Raw genomic sequence first — 22591 nt, 5'->3', positions numbered from 1 at the left:
TGAGACATGTAATGACTGACGGTTTGTTCTTCTGAATTCACTACAGAGCTGTTTGTTAGTTAAATCTTCCTTTTGACGAGCCCCTTACCGCCATGTGTTGGTTCTGTCCTGGACCTTAAGTCTACTAGGTGCTATAATTTTCATAAGGTTGTGATCTTGTGTAAAGGTGATCAGTGGTATAAAAAGGGAGGAACCTAGAACAGGGTCCCAATTTAGGAGGTGGCACTGTTTAAAAAAAAAAAACCAAACAAAACAGCCCTGATATGGGAAAGAGATTTATTGTATGTACTGTAGAGTTGTAGTTACTTTTATATGTCTCAACATCAATTATCTTCTGCTTGGGTAACACGCATTTTTAGCTATTTTGTAGGCCCTAGAAGCCCCAAAGGGTCGTTTTTTTTTTTCAATAAATTTGGTTTGTAGGAGGTTAGCCTGGATATGAAAATCTGTATCGTTGCAATTCTTTCTAATCCTTTCACATTGGTAAAATTGGATGTTTGTGAGCCATATACTATAGAGTTTACTATACTATGTAGGGTCCCTCTATAATTAATAAACAGAAAAGGTTTTGCAAACAGCCATGGACTGATATTAATAGCCTAGGAAGGGGCCATGGATACTTGCCCCAACCCAGACTAAAAACATCAGCTCTCATCTGCCACAGAAATGGCCAAATCTGGCACTTAGCCTCGCCCTCCCCATTTGCCCTGGTGTGGTGGCAAGTGGGGTGATAATATTGGGATTGAGGTCACCTTTGTATTGTCAGGTGACATCAAGCCCAGAGGTTAGTAATGGAGATGCAACTATAAGACGCCCCTCATTACTAACCTCATAGTGATATTGTACAAAGAAAAATACAAACACACTGAATACAGTCCTTTATTTGAATAAATAAACTCTTAATAAATCTAAGATTAACCAAACTAGCTATACTCACCACAATGCCCAATCCACAAAAGCCAATGTCTCCTGTAAAAGGATTAAAATAATAATCAACCTGCCGTGTCCGAGGTCTGTCCTGGAGAACTACCTGGCATCCATCTAGAGTGAAGTCTAACCTCACCCTCTGGGGCTCTAGCGAAGAGTCAGGTGTTCGCCTAGTCACGCCCCTCCAGAATCTCATCGGTTCATGGCACAGTGGTTCCACCACTATTCCAGTTATACAAAATGTAATGCCCCAGGTATTTATGCAGGGTTCCCCATAGAACTAGTGTCTCATCTTCCAAGCCTCGCCAAATGATGAATAGATCGTCAATAATCCGATGATATAAAAGGATATGCCCTTGATATATAGGGAGTTTTTGTGAATGTGTCTCTCTTCCGGTAAGAAGATTTTTGAAGCTTGGTGCCAACTACGTGCCCATCATGGTCCCCATCGTCTGATCTTAGGTGGTTTCATTGAACGCGAAAAAAGTTAGTACTGAGAAAATGTTATCCACCTAGCAGGAATTTACAATGTTCTGTGATCCTATGGTCCTGATGAAGGAAATTGCTCATGCACTGTAGACAGCCCAAGATAGCCAAAGGGCTGAAACAGTGGCTAACAGGCCACACCATGCACTCCCCACCGGCCATCCATCCGCTACCACCACCACTCGCTGTTACCGCTCTCCCCATCCTCTGAATGCAGACAGCTGTGAATACATTAGTGGAGGACAGCGCCGCTGGCTCCATCTTCCACCAATCAGCATGTGAGGCAGCAGTTGCGATGACATCATTATATCACGTAAGCTGTGCACTGCAGAAAGATACTGCATAGGCGAGAGCAGCAGCAGCAGAGTGCTGGGGGAACAGGAGCAAGGTATTTTTTTTCATTTTTTCATGTGTATGGGATATTTATGTGTGTATAGGGGGTTGTATGGGGCTCATGGTGTATATAGAGGGGGCTATGTGGGGCTGGTGCTGTATTTAATAGGGCTATGTAGGGCACATGTTGTATAAAAGGGCCTACGTGGGGCACATGCTGTATAAAGGAAGCTACATGGAGCACATGCTGTACATAGGAAGCTATGTGGAGGCTCACACTGTATAGGAGGCAATGTGGGAGCTCATACTGTATATAGTAGGCCACGTGCGGGCTCTTACAGTATATAGGGGATGTGTGTGGGCTCATGCCGTATATAGAGGGGCTGTGTGCATGTTCATACAGTATATATGGGCATGTCTGCATACTTAATTCTGCTCAATTTTAGAACTAAATTAATTTTAGCCTATTGGTTCGGCCCTCCACAACAGTGACGGTGTCTCACGTGCCGCTTTAGAAAAATTAATTGCCCACCCCTAGTGTAGGGTGAAGTTACATCAATGGTGATATGGATATATTTCTCCATCAGAAGTTTTGCAGTTTCCTAAAGATTTGAGATGAATCTTTTAGGTAATTGTGTAGTAGAATCACATGCTCCTTGTAGAGTAATGTCGATATATTGCTGGTTGTAGAGTTGCTACCTGATGATGAGGCCCGGTAGGTGAGTGATTTATGGATCTTGGGCAGGTAAGAAAGAAGAAATGTTTGGATTCTGAATGGGGAGATATTGCTTCTCATTCTTATTAAGGGAAATCTTGGTGATTGCTGCATGGATATATGTAGAAAGTGCTTTTGCTATAAGGGTCTTCTAAGGTTTCCTGGTAAGCTTTGAGTGAAGGAAATCCATTTGCTTCTTTAATGTAACAGACAGCCTTGAATCCCGGTGCCATTCCCTTATGATAATCTCAGTGTTGTTTCCGAATGAGGAGATTGCATTTCTCTCTTCTTACTGGTAGTAACAATGTGGAGGGTAGTGGCCCTTTTAAATTCATGGGATGCAAGATCATAAAAGTTGATTAAAACATGACCTTGAATATGAATGGGATAAAAATTGGGAGTTGAGCTTCATTGCTGTATGACAAGTGCTTGAAGAGACTATTTGGATATTTTCCAGATGAGCATTGCAGCTTAAAAGTCTCCTCACCTTGGCATGGTTAACATGTCACTCTTCACAAGAAGAAACCTTACCCCTTGGATCCCTGTATGAGAGGTGGAATGGATTGATGGGGTTTCCTTTATGGGCTACATTGTATCATTCTATAACGATAAGCCTGGATTTTTTCTTTTACTAGTTAAAGCTTTCTCACACATTGTTGAATAAACATGAGAAACTCCTGAAGAAGAAGAGGTCCGTCTGACACTGATTCGGGTGAATATCTAATATCCAAATATAGTCATTTGTAACTACCCTAATCTGCCTCTAGACCATCTGTAAGCAGCAGAACAGCCGGATACTTAACCTGAGAAGTAACTGCAAAGCCTTCTGTTCCGTCCAGACATGTCAGTGCAAGAAGTGCCCAACCTGAGTAGGCAGCTTCAGCAGGTATACATACATTTCTACAGATATTGTGTCCTCTACACATCACCACAAGGTGAGTGCACTACCAACAGGAAAGTAGGTTAGCCCCTCTTTTCCCATCTTCATTGGCACTACAGTGTTGACCTATGAGCGCTTTCTATTTTAGCACCTTACTATAAGACGCACCCCATGTTTAGACAGCAGAAAAGAGGAAAAACATCTTTGTTTTTTACAAATTCAAACTTCCCAGTTGGTGTATTATACACATACTAGCCCGATTCTAACGCATTGGGTATTCTAGAATATGTATGTAGTTTATTTATGAAGATTTTAGAACACATTGAATACACAGACTGCGCCTGTCGCTGATTGTTCGCGGCCCGCCATGTAGTATATAACAGCCCACGTAGTAAATAGCACAGCCACATAGTATATAGCACAGCCACGTAGCATATAGCACAGCCCACGGAGTATATAGCACAGCCACGTAGTATATAGCACAGCCCACGGAGTGTATAACAGCCCACATAGCATATAACACAGCCACGTAGTTTATAACAGCCCACATAGCAAATAACACAGCTCATGTATTTGACAGCCCACGCAAGCAGTGTATAACACAGCCCACGTAGTGTATAACACAGCCCACGGAGTATATAGCACAGCCACGGAGTATATAACACAGCCCATGGAGTGTATAACAGCCCACATAGCATATAACACAGCCACATAGTTTATAACAGCCCACGTAGTGTATAACACAGCCTACGCAGTACATTGCACAGCCCACGCAGTACATTGCACAGCCCACGCAGTACATTGCACAGCCCACGCAGTACATTGCACAGCCCACGCAGTACATTGCACAGCCCACGTAGTATATTGCACAGCCCACGTAGTATATTGCACAGCCCACGTAGTATATTGCACAGCCCACGTAGTATATTGCACAGCCCACGTAGTGTATAGCACAGCCCACGCAGTACATTGCACAGCCCACGTAGTACATTGCACAGCCCACGTAGTATATTGCACAGCCCACGTAGTATATTGCACAGCCCACGTAGTGTATAGCACAGCCCACGTAGTGCATTGCACAGCCCACGTAGTGCATTGCACAGCCCACGTAGTGCATTGCACAGCCCACGTAGTGCATAACAGCCCACGTAGTGCATAACACAGCCCACGTAGTGCATAACACAGCCCACGTAGTGCATAACACAGCCCACGTAGTGCATAACACAGCCCACGTAGTACATTGCACAGCCCACGTAGTACATTGCACAGCCCACGTAGTATTTGCACAGCCCACGTAGTATATAGCACAGCCCACGTAGTATATTGCACAGCCCAAGTAGTATATTGCACAGCCCAAGTAGTATATTGCACAGCCCACGTAGTATATTGCACAGCCCACGTAGTATATTGCACAGCCCACGTAGTATATTGCACAGCCCACGTAGTATATTGCACAGCCCACGTAGTATATTGCACAGCCCACGTAGTACATTGCACAGCCCACGTAGTATATAGCACAGCCCACGTAGTATATAGCACAGCCCACGTAGTATATTGCACAGCCCACGTAGTATATTGCACAGCCCAAGTAGTATATTGCACAGCCCACGTAGTATATAGCACAGCCCACGTAGTATATAGCACAGCCCATGTAGTACATTGCACAGCCCACGTAGTACATTGCACAGCCCACGTAGTATATAGCACAGCCCACGTAGTATATTGCACAGCCCAAGTAGTATATTGCACAGCCCACAGTAGTAAAACTGCGCCACTAATTATAGACCTGTCTCTAATCTTCCCTTCATCTCTAAACTCCTCGAACGCCTGGTCCACTCCTGTCTTACCCGCTGTCTCTCAGATAACTCTCTTCTTGACCCTCTTCAATCTGGCTTCCGTTCTTTACACTCTACTGAAACTGCCCTCACTAAAGTCTCTAATGACCTACTAACAGCTAAATCTAATGGTCACTACTCCATGCTAATTCTCTTGGATCTCTCCGCAGCATTCGATACTGTGGATCATAAGCTCCTCCTCAATATGCTCCGCTCCATCGGCCTCAAGGACACCGTTCTCTCCTGGTTCTCCTCCTATCTCTCTGACCGATACTTCACTGTATGTTTTGCTGGTTCCTCCTCCTCTCCCCTTCCCCTTACTGTTGGGGTTCCTCAAGGATCAGTCCTAGGCCCCCTCCTCTTCTCTTTGTATACTGCCCCTATTGGACAAACAATCAGTAGATTTGGTTTCCAGTACCATCTCTATGCTGACGACATCCAATTATACACCTCTTATCCTGTTATCACGCCGACCTTCTTAGAAAACACCAGTGACTGTCTTACTGCTGTTTCTAACATCATGTCCTCCCTCTATCTGAAACTGAACCTGTCAAAAACTGAACTCCTTGTGTTCTCTCCCTCTACTAACCTACCTTTGCCTGACATTGCCATCCCCGTGTGCAGGTTCCACCATTACTCCAAAGCAACATGCCCGCCTGCCTTGGGGTCATCCTTGATTCCGAGCTTTCATTCACCCCCCACATCCGATCACTGGCTCGCTCTTCTTATCTGCATCTCAAAAACATTTCAAGAATTCGCCCTTTTCTTACTTTCGACTCTGCAAAAACTCTTACTGTTTCACTTATTCATTCCCGTCTGGACTATTGTAACTCTCTACTAATCGGCCTCCCTCTTACCAAACTCTCCCCGCTCCAATCTGTCCTGAATGCTGCTGCCAGGATCATATTCCTCACCAACCGTTACACCGATGCCTCTACCTTGTGCCAGTCATTACACTGGCTACCCATCCACTCCAGAATCCAGTGCAAAACTACTACCCTCATCCACAAAGCACTCCATGGCTCAGCACCACCCTTCATCTCCTCTGGTCTTAGTTCACCACCCTACCCGTGCCCTCCGCTCCGCTAATTACCTCAGGTTAGCATCCTCAATAATCAGAACCTCCCACTCCCGTCTCCAAGACTTACACGTGCTGCGCCGATTCTTTGGAATGCACTACCTAGGTTAATACGATTAATCCCCATAGTTTTAAGAGTGCCCTAAAAACTCATTTGTTCAGATTGGCCTACCGCCTCAACGGCTATCATAAAAAAAACCCCATAATCAGGTTCCTCGCATCATGTTCTCATACACTTTATGCAGTTAATAGCACTCTGTGTCTGTACTGCTACATACTTAGGCAGTTAACTGGTTCATGCAGCTTTACATGAACACCCGAGCCTTACACTATGGCTGGTCCAAATAACTAAAGCAATTGTTACCATCCACCTCTCGTGTCTCCCCTTTTCCTCATAGTTTGTAAAGCTTGCGAGCAGGGCCCTCATTCCTCGTGGTATCGATTTTGAACTGTGATTTCTGTTATGCTGTAATGTCTATTGTCTGTACAAGTCCCCTCTATAATTTGTAAAGCGCTGCGGAATATGTTGGCGCTATATAAATAAAATTATTATTATTTATTATTATATTGCACAGCCCACGTAGTAAATAGCACAGCCCACGTAGTATATTGCACAGCCCACATAGTATATTGCACAGCCCACGTAGTATATTGCACAGCCCACGTAGTATATTGCACAGCCCACGTAGTATATTGCACAGCCCACGTAGTATATTGCACAGCCCACGCAGTACATTGCACAGCCCACGCAGTACATTGCACAGCCCACGCAGTACATTGCACAGCCCACGCAGTACATTGCACAGCCCACGCAGTACATTGCACAGCCCACGCAGTACATTGCACAGCCCACGCAGTACATTGCACAGCCCACGCAGTACATTGCACAGCCCACGCAGTACATTGCACAGCCCACGTATTATATTGCACAGCCCACGTATTATATTGCACAGCCCACGTAGTATATTGCAGAGCCCATGTAGTATATTACACAGCCCACGCAGTATATAGCAATATGGGCATCATATCCCTGTTAAAAAAAAAGAATTAAAATAAAAAATAGTTATATACTCACCTTCCGTTGGCCCCGGATCCAGGCGAAGCGGTTACCGACGCTCCTCGCGCACTCAGGTCCCAAGAGTGCATTGCGGTCTCACGAGATGATGACGTAGTGGTCTCGCAAGACCGCTACGTCATCATCTCGCGAGACCGCAATGCATGGAGCGGTCACCAGAGCGTCGCGAGGAGCGGGTAAGGCTGGTTCTGGATCCGAGGGGCCGACGGACGGTGAGTTTATAACGATTTTTTATTTTTTTTATTATTTTTAACATTAGATTTTTTAACTATTGATGCTGCATAGGCAGCATCAATAGTAAAAAGTAGGGTTAATAGCAGCGGTAACGGAGTGCGTTACCCGCGGCATAACGCGGTCCGTTACCGCTGCCATTAACCCTGTGTGAGAGCTGAGTGGAGGGGATTATGGAGCGGGCACTGACTGCGGGGAGTAAGGAGCGGCCATTTTGCCGCCGGACTGTGCCCGTCGCTGATTGGTCGTGGCCGTTTTGCCGCGACCAATCAGCAACTTGGATTTCCATGACAGAGGCCGCGACAAATGAATATCTGTGACAGACAGACAGAAAGACAGACAGAAAGACGGAAGTGACCCTTAGACAATTATATAGTAGATAGCTTTACATCAAGCACATTATGTATACTCAGCAGTGAACACATACACAATGCTGTATACATAGTACATGCACACACAGATCAGCTACCACACACACACACACAGATCAGCTACTCCACACACAGCACAACTACCACACACACACACACACACACACAAACAGCTCAGGTACCACATACACACAGCTCAGCTATCACACACAGCATAACTACCACACACATCTCAGCTACCACATACCACACCACAAACAAGATGCAGACATGCCTATATGACAGAATAAAAGAACAATATAATAAAATCATAATAATACTAACCCGGCCTGACCCACGAGGGCAGAGTTAAAGTTAGAACTGAAAGCAGAGGCGAATCCTGGTAGAACAGATGCTGGAGATGGAGCAGATGCTGGCACCGGAGGAACTCCTGACATTGTAGAGGCAGGCTGCAGTCCAGGGAAGGGTGGAAGAGCAGGTAGAGCTGAGTTTATTGGTGGTGTGCCAGAAACTGGGAACACAGGAAAATTAGCATTTGGAGGGACCAAGGGTCCCTGTGGTACAGGAAACAATGAAGGGACTGCGGTAGATAGGTTTAATGGAAACTGTGACGCAGCAGCTACTGCCGCAGCAGCTGGTGCTGAAAGACCAGGGAACACAGCTGACGTTAAAGGTGGTGTTGCAGTAGCAACTGAGCTGGTAGATGTCAGCATTGGAAGAGATGGAGTAAGAGATGGGCTACCTGCAAATGGCGAGCCATTGGACAATGATGTAAATGCAGGGAAAACAGTAGGAATTGCTGCAGGGGTGCCCAAAGCTAAAGACGACAGGTTTGGGCTGCCTAGATTTCCATTCAGGGAGGCAAGCCCAGACAATCCTGGGTTCATTGAATTAGCCAGGCTCGGTCCTGAAGGAAAGACATGGCCTAGCACTTGGGGTAACCCTAGAGAACCATGAGAAGGTGTGGCTGAACGTGATGGACCCTTGAAAGCTGAAGGTGATGGACTAGCTGGTTCATTTTTGGCCATTATATTACTTGCGGATGGTGAAGAGGAAAGATTTTGTTCGGGCAGGGAAGTGGATGCACAACTAAGAGGAGATGGTGTGGCCAACAGACGTTGTCCTGGCATTGGTGCAGATGTGGATATGGGATTTGACAATGAAGGTGAAGAGGAGCCTGAAAATATTGATGCTCCAGGGGTGGCCGTTCTCTGAGGTGTAGGGGTTGAACATGGAGGAGTAAAAGACTTATTTACTGCAGAGGCAGATTCCACATTTGGAAGACCTGATAATGACAACAGTCCAGATGGAGGCACCGAAGGCGAATTCATTAATCCGGAATCATTCGAAGCTAAAAATCCTTTTAAAACAGACAGCAGAGGATTGCCTATTAGTCCAGTGGCTCCAGCAAGATCAGATAGCGTTGGGTTGGTCATACCCTGGAAAGCTGGATTAAAGGGCAAAGGGAGACCAGCAAATATAGAAGGCATCATAGCATTGCTTACAGTGGATGTAGAAGATGTGGCAGAAAATGGAAGTCCTGGAAGTGACAAGGATGACATTGCAACATTGGGCCCAGGAATAGCACAGGGTGTGGAGGAACTTGGCTGCGTTGGAACGGCAGAAGGTGGAAGACTGGGGAATACCGCAGGGCTTGATGTAGATGGTGTGCTTACTGCTGGTATGGGTGTACCAGAGGACATCTGAACACTTTTAATCACTGTTGGAGTGGGTGTAGATGGTTTAGGAGGTGTCATAGAGGGAGGACCTTGCCCTGGAAATGCTGATAGAGGAGTTGACATATTCATTCCAGAAAGTGGAGTCGTAGGAGTAGACGGTGAGTTCACTGCTTTAGCAGGAGAAGCGGTAGGAGCTGGGCCAGGTGTAGCAGCGGGAGTTGGGGGTGCAGAAGAACTGTTCCCATGTGGAGAACCAAGAGGGTTCGCTGGAGCAGCAGCAGCTAGAAAAAGCAGATTAAAATGTATTTAGTAGAAAATAATAATTATCCAAGGCGGTGTTTAAATCCAAGGCCAGAAAATGAATATTGTAAGCTGATCGTTGGGCATTTGGTAGACCGATTAGACTTCACTTATGTATGCAGTCATACGAAATAAGCCTACTAATTAATTCATTTTAAACGGGAGAGGATTTGAATTTTTATATCCCCCCCCCCCCCCAATTTTTTTTATTCTACAATCATTTGTTTCAGGGGTGACTTGAATTATGGATCGTTTGATCACTTGTTCTACCATAGTATATATACAAAATCACAGAGTCCTATGAAACCCACAGGCTGGTCTTCACAGTTCATGGTAGTTATGGGGTCGTACAGCAGACCACCGGCTGCCATGGCTACTCATCGGCACTATTGTATGGTGTTGCCTGAATCCAATGGGCGTGAAGAACAGCTCTGCTCAGTGTTCTTGTCAGATGATGGATGTGGAACAAAGCCAGAATCTGCCAGGTTTGATGCAGGCTCAGCTCCTGAGTTTGTATCAGTAGTCCAGTGTTGGAAAGGGTGGCAACGATCTTTCAGCAACCAACAACAAATTTGATGGCAAAAGTCGACTTTGCCAGACTAGAGTCATGTAGGATGGTTTGGTGGTTTATGTAAAAAAAAAAGATTAAATGGGTTGTGCAAGTGACTGACTGAATGAGAGCTGGGTTGCAGAACCCAAGAATGACCATTAAAGGGAACCTATCACCCCGTTTTTTTCGGTATGAGATAAAAATACTGTTAAATAGGGCCTGAGCTGTGCATTACAATAGTGTAGTTTGTGGACCCCGATTCCCCACCTATGCTGCCGAAATACGTTACCAAAGTAGTCATTTTCGCCTGTCAATCAGGCTGGTCAGGTCGGATGGGCGTGGCTTCTTCCCCCAGATATTGCGTAGTTTTCCGTTGGTGGCGTAGTGGTGTGCGCATGTCCAAGGTCCCCAATCCTGCACGGGGGGGTGAAAATAGCAGCGATGTCCGTTATTCCATTGGTGGTCGGTGGGCGCGGCCATCTTCCTTTGGCCGCGCGTGCGCAGAAGCGGCGCTCTGCTGGCCGCGGCTTCAGGAAAATGGCCGCCGCGATCTCCATCTGCGCACGCGCGGCATCCCGCGGCCATTTTCCTGAAGCCGCGGCCAGCAGAGCGCCGCTTCTGCGCACGCGCGGCCAAAGGAAGATGGCCGCGCCCACCGACCACCAATGGAATAACGGACATCGCTGCTATTTTCACCCCCCCGTGCAGGATTGGGGACCTTGGACATGCGCACACCACTACGCCACCAACGGAAAACTACGCAATATCTGGGGGAAGAAGCCACGCCCATCCGACCTGACCAGCCTGATTGACAGGCGAAAATGACTACTTTGGTAACGTATTTCGGCAGCATAGGTGGGGAATCGGGGTCCACAAACTACACTATTGTAATGCACAGCTCAGGCCCTATTTAACAGTATTTTTATCTCATACCGAAAAAAACGGGGTGATAGGTTCCCTTTAAACAGTGTATGGCACTGTCGTGCTCTAGCTAACAGTTGATCTGTGGGGGTGCCAGGTATCAGACCCTACCCGACCTAAAGCTTGAGTCTCATCACAAGGATAGGTACTGGACAACCCCTTTAAACATTCTGTAAAACTTGACAAATAGATGAGGCACCATGACAAATAGTCCAAGCATTTACCACTTGCCCGGAAGATCACTTTCCTTACCTTGATTGGGTGTAGATTTTCCTTGAGCAGCAGGATCCTCAGTTCCTACAAAATCCCGAGCATAATTAGCATTTTATACAGCACAGCTCATACTTTTAGAATAGATACTGCTGATTTTACCTGCAGCTAGTGCAGCTGGATTGGAAGAATAAGGTGGAGGTAAAGATCCAGGAACTAAGTTGGCAGCGAGGGCACCATTGACGTATGCACCTGTACAGGGAAAAGCAAACGTAAGAAATTAAAAGCAACCAAGTGTTAGCTTTAAAGGTATGAGGTTCGATTCAGGCATTTCTGTAACAGAAATAGAAAAACAAAAATGATTTCAGTGCCGGATCGATCACACGACCGACATCAGCGCTTCCCGAGGGACCCTTTTGACAAAAATGGGGTCTATTGGGGATATTTTGTCTAGCAGTTTTTCGAAAAATCTGTGATGGCCTTCAATTCAACGGTAGTAGAGGAGGACGATATCAAGTTGAATGGGCTGCGATGCGGTAAATGAGAAGCCTTTTCTGTTCCAAAATAGTTCTTTATTGTCCTAAAATGTTTCATCACCTTTCTCAAGGTTAAAAAAACCTGATTTTTGAGGAAGGCGCTGGTGCGGTGCCAAAATGCGTTGGAACAATAAAGAACCATTTTGAACACAAAAGGCTTCTCAGTTACCGCAGTGCCGCTCGTTCACCGGGATATCGTCCTCCTCTACTACTATTCATCTGGAAGAAGTTTTTCTCCTCCAGGCTCTCCGCCTTCACACAACACCGCCAGGTGAGCGGATACTCCCGACTTTCGCTATCCTTACCATGATATACTGCTCCATGTGATTTTTCTCATCTAAACAGTTCTCCAATTCAAAAGGTAAAACCCTTTGGCTAAATTCACACATCCATTTACATTTTTACATCCATTAAAAGACCAGTTTTGTCCCCAGTGTCATCCAATTTGCCTGACTTTTTGGAAACGGTGAGAACTTTTTTCTACTGACACTTCACACTGGAGCCATTAAAGACAGAAGAAAAATGGATATAGAACGGACGTGTTTAGATTTCCATCCATCTCTGAGGGACCTTGAGTGCCCAACTCTGATGGATGAGAATGGACACTGCGAGGAGTTAACGAAGAAAATACAACATATACAAAGAAAAAAAGGGATGCCTGAACGGCTTTATTAGTCTCTATGGCTCAGCGGTTCTGTCCATTTAACCAAATAGTGCACGGATGAGAAAAGTTAAAACAGATGTGTGAGTGTAGCGGGATTTTCGGTCCATGTGATGTTCACGTGTGCAATGGACAGCTCACGGACCAATGTTAGCCTATGTCCTTGTGCACATGGGAAATTTTTCACACAGACCTCAGATCCGCCTGAAGTAAAATATTGCAGTTGGTGTAGGTAAATAGTAGGCAACTCCTGCTCCCAGGCATCCACTAGATAGTGGGACACACGGAGCTTCAGAGCTGGCCCTAATCTCATGGGCAGGAATAATCGAGAGCTCTGCAGAGTCAGGTCCCATCATAGAAAAGAACCCTTCTAATCAATGATGCGATGGCAATGATCATGGAGATCCGATCTGAGACATTTCATGGATGAATGTCGGGTAAAGATCAACAAAATATTTGAAAAAGAAAAAAAGGAAAAACAATTAAGAAAAGAAAAACATTATGAAGAAAATAAAGTTGAGGATGAGGATCCATGTACGTGATTTCTCTTTATGTCAAGGTATGTTCAAAACTACAAATAAATAAAAAACAAACAAAAAGAAAACTAAAATTCGCGAGTCCCTTTTGCGAACGTCATGGGCTCAAGCCGTCCATCAACACAAAGTCTACGATACAGTGAGAATTGGACGATTAAGCCAGTTATGACTTTACCTCTTGGACTGAATCATCCAAAAGCAACTGACCGGAATCTCTAAATAAGTCTACTCCTCTTCTAAAGGCGATCCCCCATCCCCCGCCCTGTGTCTCGGCCTCCACTATGCTTCTGCTTGATTGACAGGTCAGACCAGCGGCAGGATTGCACCACTGGTCCTAAGTGACACTATATGAGGCAGCTGCAGCATCGGTGCCTATAGCAGAGGATTGTGAGCCAACAGTGTTACCAGTTATCCGGCCAACCTCACAGCATCTTGGAAGTGCTCTCCAACAATAGGTGCAGAAAATTAAAATGTCCTTTTAATAACAAGGAAATGGTAAAGTAGCTTGCTTTTAGAAAAGCATTTTGTGATTTTACCCATCACAGAACTTTAGAATATCCCATTCATTCTATTCATACTGAGAATTTTAGCCAAATTTCCAAAGCGCTCCAATCTCATTTTAATAACACTGTGCAAAGAAAAGTCAAATTAACAAACATTTGATAACACACACCCCTAATTAAAAAAAAAAAAAAAAAAAACGATTAAAAAATAAAAAAAGGTAAAAAAAAGGAATGATGATGATGATGATCCGGCTGGTCGGCTCGTCAGTTTGCTAATTGAACCATCATTTACATTGACCTACGTTCTCTGTGCATGCAATGAGGGGCAGCTTGTGGCACTGTGCAAAAAATGAGCAGAAAACAGAAAAAATTTAGTTACTGTTATTCTCGTTTGTCTTAGCCCAATCGCGACAACTGGTGCTAAGGCTTGTCGCCCCTCCCCCTTCAGATACACTTTGACCTTCTCCAGCGGTATTTAAGTGTGACTGCTCCTTCTTTACCGCCATTGTCTTCCCATAGCAATCTAAAAGATAGAAGAGCAAGAAGAAGAGAACAGAGCCCCGACACAATTTACGCTCTGCAGTCTAGAAAGTAAAGCGGAATACATTTTTTTTATACAGCTATGCATCACGTTTCCCCACAATGGACTGATGGAGAATTGCCTTCCCCCTGCCTCGTTGTCCTGCCACATAGAAGGAGCATGCATATGGGAGGTCACCATGAGGATTGGAACATGCAGTATTTGCTTCACTGCCAGGCAAAAATGATAAAATAATACTAAGAGAACGATTTATCAGAGGCCCGGATTTCAGCGATGTGTCACTTATTGGGCTGTTTGCCGCAGTTTTAATAAAATCCCTGTCTTCTCGGCTGTAGATCTAGCAGCTCCCTGAATGCTGAGCTCTGTATAACCCTGCCCATGTTGGGGTGGGACAAAAACTGTAGTGTTACTGCCCCCGAAAACAACAATCATGTAGTGTGAATACCGTCATGTGTTTTTACTGCGTTTTATGATGTCATATAAAATGTATAGAGTGTAATGACTAATGTATTGTGTTATAGGCACTGATGTTGCTGTGTGCGTACTGCAAGGTAACTGTACACAACTCAGGGGTAGAGAAAGATCGGAAAAGAACTTAAGCTAGTATATAAGGTAGACAGTAGTTAATACTTGGCACTAGCCCACAATTTGGGGGAGCTAGTGGGACAAAAAGGGAAACACTTCTTGGTCAGTTAGTGTAAGTGTTCCTTTGAGACAAGGTGAAGCTGAAGGTGCAGGGGGCTAGTAACACGGTGTGGACAAAGTGTCCTGGTGGTATGAGGTCACACAAAACTCCCAGCAGACATTCCTACAACGTCCAGAGCTCAAGGCTAAAGTCGGCGGCTATGGAGAGCACTGACAACCCTTCCGTACAGAGGAAGATGGATGTGGAACCATATGAGAGAAACATAGCAGATCTTGGGAATACTGCGGTGCCGGATGGGGTTACCCTGGGGCTAACAGGAGCTGATAAAGTAGGGATAGTCCAAGCTGAAAGTGAGAAAATGATTGAAATGTACTGTGTGAATGAAGCAAGTGGTGGAGGGTGCTGTGCCCGATACTGCGTGTTAAAGACTGATGTACTTGAACTGTAGAGGAAAGTTGAACTTGTTAAAATGAACCGAGTGTCCCCTGATATGTGCGGCTGGTCCTGGAACGGAGGATGTGGAGACTGCGGAGGCATCCGGCCTGCAACGCACCTTACACAGCACAACACATATGGACTGGACATGACTTATTTGTAAAGTGCCAGGGTGTTAAAGAGCAGCAGCACTGACTTTAAGCTTTCTGTGTACGCCGTGCATAGGCAGAAATCTACTTATCAGCGGTGGGGGGCCGGATTATACAGAGCTCATGAATATGGAGGACTACATGGAAGCAGGTTTACTCGTCCTTTAGTGATAATCTCCTGCTGATTAAACAGGGATTTTATCAACGTAAGTGACAGCCTGTGGTAATATTCTTTGCCCCCTTCCAAATGTACGTGCCCTGGTGGCCCATAACAGGCTGGTACCTGACGTGCTAAGCCAGGTGACCCAGCGCATTATGTGATGCACTGGATCCAGATTAATAACAAAAAAAATGTCATTTTGATTTTAATCAGTTTCATTCCACTTGTTTTAAGCACACCCCCAGGAAAAAGATAATTGTGTAACTACTATGTAAACAGCAAAAATGTTTTCTGGGCTGAACACTACCATTACAGAGATTCTTCACAGTAGCCTCAGAATATAGAAATAACATTATTAGGTGCCACCTATATACCTTGGCACAATCTTAGTGCTGTGCATGTGTACACATATAAGTACTAATTATATATGTGTGTATAAAGAAAAATGGATATAATAATAATAAATATATATGTGTGTATAAAGAAAAATGGATATAATAATAATAAATATATATGTGTGTATAAAGAAAAATGGATATAATAATAATAAATATATATGTGTGTATAAAGAAAAATGGATATAATAATAATAAATATATCTGTGTGTATATGTATAAACGTGTGTGTGTTTGTATAGTTTGGATCACACCAGAGACACTTTGGGCCCTTTGCTGTTCGGGTGGTCTTTCCGAGCAGGGTGGTACTAGCTCTGGCCTTGTCCACTATACCACAATACAGCAGAACTGGAAGGCGCTATGTAGTTATAGAACAGCTGACAATTGCAGTGGTAAGAAGTAGTCGTATTTCCTAGGCTGAAGTTGTCAGGGCCTAGTAGAAGGTGGGAAGTCGCTTCTTAAACCACAGCATCAAAGTTAAGTAATATTTACTGACAAACTAATAATCTTCCAACGTTACAATGTCATCACCTTCCAGGAAGCACAGATGTGCCATCGATGCAGATCCCACCGATGAGGCGGCTCACGGGCAGGGAAGGAATGGAGAGGTGTCCTGTGCAGAAATACTGGAGCCCGCGTGCTCCTGGAGAAGAGAACAGGCCACCTCTGCATTTATTCTCGGCCTCCATGCTCTAGCCTTTGGACCCTCATACGGAAAGTTAGCGGAGCACCTCCATTTACGACAATTATACGTGTCCCAGCTGGTGGCATCCACATGTACAGGATCACACATGTAAGGGGTTTTCTATCCTCCCATCTTTTGTATGGATCTGCCTTAAAAGTGGATCCGTCATTAGATTTCACAATACTAACTGCATATATTATTACATAATTTCTTAGGCCTGATGACACTAGCGTGTTTACTTTGATAATCTGTGTGAGAACGGCTGTATAGTCCTTTGTGAAAGCTTAACTCAATCTCAAAGCAAGATCCAAAGCTAGAGATGGAGCCCAGCTGCCCTTCACCTGGTTCAGTTTGGCTCCCCTAGTCCTCTACACAAACACCAGGGCAAAGCGGAATAGTGGTGCACCCATTGGCACCCACTGCCCAAAAATAAACTTCAACCTTTGATTACATACTATAGAAAGAGTGAGACAGGCCCAGTACCAGGCCAGATTCTCCTCCTCACCTCCACTCTGCTTAGTGACAATTCTGCCTTGAGCGGAGGACCTGAGTGTTCTCGTAGTCAGACTGATGACAAGACGGAGATCTGGTGATGGTCGATGCCCCACAATGTACAGATCTAACCACTGCCCAGAAGAACCGTATGGACTGCGACAGACCACACCCATGAAGAGAGTGGCAGAAGAATGGTGAGTATAATCACCGGACTCTTTCCCAGCACTGGGCTACAGGTGCCCCAAGTTCTGTGGTCGTGCCAGCGGGTTTTAAAAAAGTCTTCTACAACGCTTAATTCTTGTAAAAAAGCGACAAGAGATAGAAAGAGAAGGTTGTGGCTTCCGGTGGAGGTGGCAGAGAAAAGAACATTTCCATACGAAGCAGAATGTCCATCCCGGAGGACTGCACCCGCTGCAGATCGCCGGCCCCCCGCCACCAGTAATACTACACAATGTGTTCCCTTTGGAGTAAGTGATTTTTATAGCGGATTCCACCTAACAAATCATAGAAACATAAACCCAGGAATCTTCCTGCTACCGTCACGTTAAAGGGGCTGTCCAGGAATAACATTGGTGACCTCTCCATAAGTTCCGTCATCGATAACAGACCGGTGATGGTCGGACACCCGGTGCCCCCATACAGTAGATGTTATTAGCACCAGCCGGGTGTAAGTGTTCTATGAATCTGTACATTGTTTAGTGGCCGTTCCCAGGGACTGCACTTTATACCCCAATCACATGAATACGAGGTGAACTGCCGGACCTGGGAGCGGACACTACAATGCATGGAGCTGTGCTGCTCCGGACACTGATAACATCCAGACCAACACCGATCTGATACTGACCACCTACCATCAATACGTTCATCCCAGATATCCCCTTATAAAAAATTTGTTAAGCCATAATAAAAGAGCAAACTACATCATCATGGAATAACTAAACTGATTTTCTGTTCAGGGTTTTGAGAAAGTTTGGTGACCAGAGTCCAAGTAATTGGAGCAATAGGATTCATGCATGACCTCTGCCCAATTCACTGTTTATGGGGGAAGTTGTCACTCATGCACACTCTCACTACAATACACCCGTGGAAGAGAATGGAGTAGAAGTCCTATATGCACATTACTATTCACACAGGGGACACAGGATCCCCATTCTCATGATCAGTGGGGACCAGAGCGGTTGGACAGATCATACATATATCACCTAACCTGTGGAAAATTCATCAATACGGTTAGTTGGCTATCCCCTTTCAACCTTTCTTCAGACACTATGTGCAACAATGTACAATCTGGTCAGACCCTTGTCATATGTCTTACTATGGAATAATGACATGACATAGCGGAATCTCCCACTTGAGCCACCCTTGTATGATCAAAGCGAAGCGTCTGAGTATCTGCTGCTCGTTTTGGGGTCCATTTATTACGCAGATGCCTATCCATTTTGGTCTCATCAAAATTCTATATTTATTTTTACTGCAGATCCAACGTAATCAGGAGAATTCAGCTGAACGATGAGGATTTCAGAAGCCAAATCAAGAATTCAAACCTATGAAGTCCTAAGATGACCAGACCAAATCTTAACAGGGTTGTCCGAGCCTTTTACATTGATGCCCCCTATTTAAATGATAGGCCATCGATACATGATCAGCGCCAGGTGTCTCACCCTTACCAAGCAGATATTGAGGACCTATCCTAAACATAGGCCATCCATATATGATCAGCGGGGTGTGACACACTGCACTGAAAAGAAGAGCTGATCAGTGGGGGGTGCCAGGTGTCTCACCCTCATAGACCAGATATTGAGGAATTATCCTAAGCATAGGCCATCCATATATGATCAGCGGGGTGTGACACACTGCACTGAGAAGAGCTGATCAGCAGGGGGTGCCAGGTGTCTCACCCTCATAGATCAGATATTGAGGAACTATCCTAAGCATAGGCCAACCATATATGATCAGTGGGGTGTGACACTGCACAGGAAAGAGCTGATCAGCGGGAGGCGCCAGGTGTCTCACCCTCATAGATCAGATATTGAGGAACTATCCTAAGCATAGGCCATCCATATATGATCAGCGGGGTGTGACACTGCACGGGAAAGAGCTGATCAGCGGGGGGCGCCAGGTGTCTCACCCTCTTCGATCAGATATTGATGACCTATCCCAAGCATAGGCCATCCATATATGATCAGTGGGGTGTGACACTGCACAGGAAAGAGCTGATCAGCGGGAGGCGCCAGGTGTCTCACCCTCATAGATCAGATATTGATGACCTATCCCAAGCATAGGCCATCAATGGAAAAGTCCCAAACAAACACTTAAAACTTCAAAAAAGTAGTAGACGTAACGAAGATGCGGCAAGAGGGAGAATCAGACATATGAAGAGGGCGGACGCTAGATGATGGGTAAAGTGACAAGAGGAGAAGAGGAAGGCAATGAGTCAAAGGCCTAAGCAACAAGCTTAGAGATCCTGTTAGTGATCAGGAGAGGCAGCAGATTGCAATAGATCAATAGAGATTCATTGAGAATAATGCTGTAGCAGCACAGTCAATGCTTTTAGCAGAATAGTGAGATTAGAGCCAGATTCATTTTTACGCTCTGGTCTATATTTCCTGTTAAACTGGAGAAAACAATATTCCTCCTCTTACTTGGTGCAATGGTTGGGTGAGGCCGACAAGGTGGAATCGGGTACGGCACTGGCCTGTGTGGGTTATAAGTTGACGGTGGCTGTTAAGAAAATAAAAACAATGAACAGTTTTGTGGCATTAGACTTATTATTATTATTATCTTATGAGAAATCATTACCTGAAATAAAAAAAAATGGATAAAATAAGAAATCTGCCCTAATACATACCGGTTTACAGGGCCCAAGTATTCTGGCCGCAATGCCCTTGCCTTCATTGGTATCTTCACCTTCTTTCTTTATTGGGGTTCCCTTAAAACCAAAAATAGAGTCAATGATTATCACTAATTTTCCTGCACTCTTATCCGTACTTCAAACTTCCTCCCACTATGCACAGCAAAGAATATGGACACCTTTAGGGGAATTTGTGTTTGCTTATTTTTCTTTTCTTTTACCTAAATTCATGTACTTTCACCTAAAAAGTTGGATTGCAGTTTTTTTTTCTACAGCCTCCATCGCATGGACTATTGCTGGATGCAGAAGGAGTTAATGGAGAATGAGTCAGTAAGCTCATTTTGACAGGAGTGTATATAACACATATCTTCGCTTTTTCCGCTCCTCTCGCAAATGTCAGAAAAAAACTTCAGAAATCAACTGAGAAGAGTAAGAAGAAACTCAGACTAAGCTAACGAACAGAGGAGAAAAATAAAATAATATTTTTATGTTGAATGGACTTTTTTTTTTACTTTTTAATCTATTTTTTTTTTTAATTATTCCATATCACACTCCACATAAGAGACAGAAATTTTGCAACTTTCACTCCGGCCACTGACACTTATGCTAGTCTCAAATTGGCTTTTGCCTAAAACAGAGCATGTCGGAGAGCTCCCTTATAGACACAAATGGGGTCAGTCACCCTACCGGTGCCTATAGTCCATGGGGCTATTAACCCCTTCACCCCCAAGGGTGGTTTGCACGTTAATGACCGGGCCAATTTTTACAATTCTGACCACTGTCCCTTTATGAGGTTATAACTCTGGAACGCTTCAACGGATCTTGGCGATTCTGACATTGTTTTCTCGTGACATATTGTACTTCATGACAGTGGTAAAATTTCTTCGATATAAGTTGCGTTTATTTGTGAAAAAAACGAAAATTTGGCGAAAATTTTGAAAATTTCGCAATTTTCCAACTTTTAATTTTTATGCCCTTAAATCACAGACATATGTCACGCAAAATACTTAATAAGTAACATTTCCCACATGTCTACTTTACATCAGCACAATTTTGGAACCAAAATTTTTTTTTGTGACGGAGTTATAAGGGTTAAAAGTTGACCAGCAATTTCTCATTTTTACAACACCATTTTTTTTTAGGGACCACATCTCATTTGAAGTCATTTTGAGGGGTCTATATGATAGAAAATACCCAAGTGTGACACCATTCTAAAAACTGCACCCCTCAAGGTACTCAAAACCACTTTCAAGAAGTTTATTAACCCTTCAGGTGTTTCACAGGAATTTTTGGAATGTTTAAATAAAAATGAACATTTAACTTTTTTTCACACAAAATTTATTTCAGATCCAATTTGTTTTATTTTACCAAGGGTAACAGGAGAAAATAGACCCCAAAATTTGTTGTACAATTTGTCCTGAGTACGCTGATACCCCATATGTGGGGGTAATCCACTGTTTGGGCGCATGGCAGAGCTCGGAAGGAAAGGAGCGCCATTTGACTTTTCAATGCAAAATTGACTGGAATTGAGATGGGACGCCATGTTGCATTTGGAGAGCCCCTGATGTGCCTAAACATTGAAACCCCCCACAAGTGACACCATTTTGGAAAGTAGACCCCCTAAGGAACTTATCTAGATGTGTGGTGAGCACTTTGACCCAACAAGTGCTTCACAGAAGTTTATAATGCAGAGCGGTAAAAATAAAAAATCATATTTTTTCACAAAAATGATCTTTTCGCCCCCAATTTTTTATTTTCCCAAGGGTAAGAGAAGAAATTGGACCCCAAAAATTGTTGTGCAATTTGTCCTGAGTACGCTGATACCCCATATGTGGGTGTAAACCATTGTTTGGGCGCAGGGCAGAGCTCGGAAGGGAAGGAGCGCCATTTGACTTTTCAATGCAAAATTGACTGGAATTGAGATGGGACGCCATGTTGCATTTGGAGAGCCCCTGATGTGCCTAAACATTGAAACCCCCCACAAGTGACACCATTTTGGAAAGTAGACCCCCTAAGGAACTTATCTAGATGTGTGGTGAGCACTTTGACCCAACAAGTGCTTCACAGAAGTTTATAATGCAGAGCGGTAAAAATAAAAAATCATATTTTTTCACAAAAATGATCTTTTCGCCCCCAATTTTTTATTTTCCCAAGGGTAAGAGAAGAAATTGGACCCCAAAAATTGTTGTGCAATTTGTCCTGAGTACGCTGATACCCCATATGTGGGTGTAAACCATTGTTTGGGCGCAGGGCAGAGCTCGGAAGGGAAGGAGCGCCATTTGACTTTTCAATGCAAAATTGACTGGAATTGAGATGGGACGTCATGTTGCGTTTGGAGAGCTCCTGATGTGCCTAAACATTGAAACCCCCCACAAGTGACACCATTTTGGAAAGTAGACCCCCTAAG

The 22591-nt window shown here is 44.4% G+C and overlaps 1 protein-coding gene across 4 annotated transcripts in view; it reads right to left on the bottom strand.

The window, feature by feature from the left end:
• The window catches only part of PROSER1 (proline and serine rich 1), a 61212-nt gene that overhangs the window by 5990 nt on the left and 32631 nt on the right, over positions 1-22591 (bottom strand). For 3 of the 4 annotated variants that reach the window (XM_077298174.1, XM_077298175.1, XM_077298173.1), the window contains 6 exons: positions 20182-20262; positions 19976-20054; positions 14207-14350; positions 11754-11843; positions 11634-11678; positions 8256-9891 (listed from right to left, as the gene is read on the bottom strand). In XM_077298174.1, coding sequence (XP_077154289.1) covers positions 8256-9891; positions 11634-11678; positions 11754-11843; positions 14207-14350; positions 19976-20054; positions 20182-20262 — 2075 coding nt within the window. The remainder of the gene's footprint in view (positions 1-8255; positions 9892-11633; positions 11679-11753; positions 11844-14206; positions 14351-19975; positions 20055-20181; positions 20263-22591) is intronic. The other variant, XM_077298176.1, reaches the window with a different exon arrangement.

This window comes from Ranitomeya variabilis, chromosome 3 (assembly GCF_051348905.1).
Source record: "Ranitomeya variabilis isolate aRanVar5 chromosome 3, aRanVar5.hap1, whole genome shotgun sequence".
Classification (NCBI taxonomy): domain Eukaryota; kingdom Metazoa; phylum Chordata; class Amphibia; order Anura; family Dendrobatidae; genus Ranitomeya; species Ranitomeya variabilis.
Note: the sequence above shows the minus strand (reverse complement) of the source record. Positions and strands in the feature narration are given on the sequence as shown.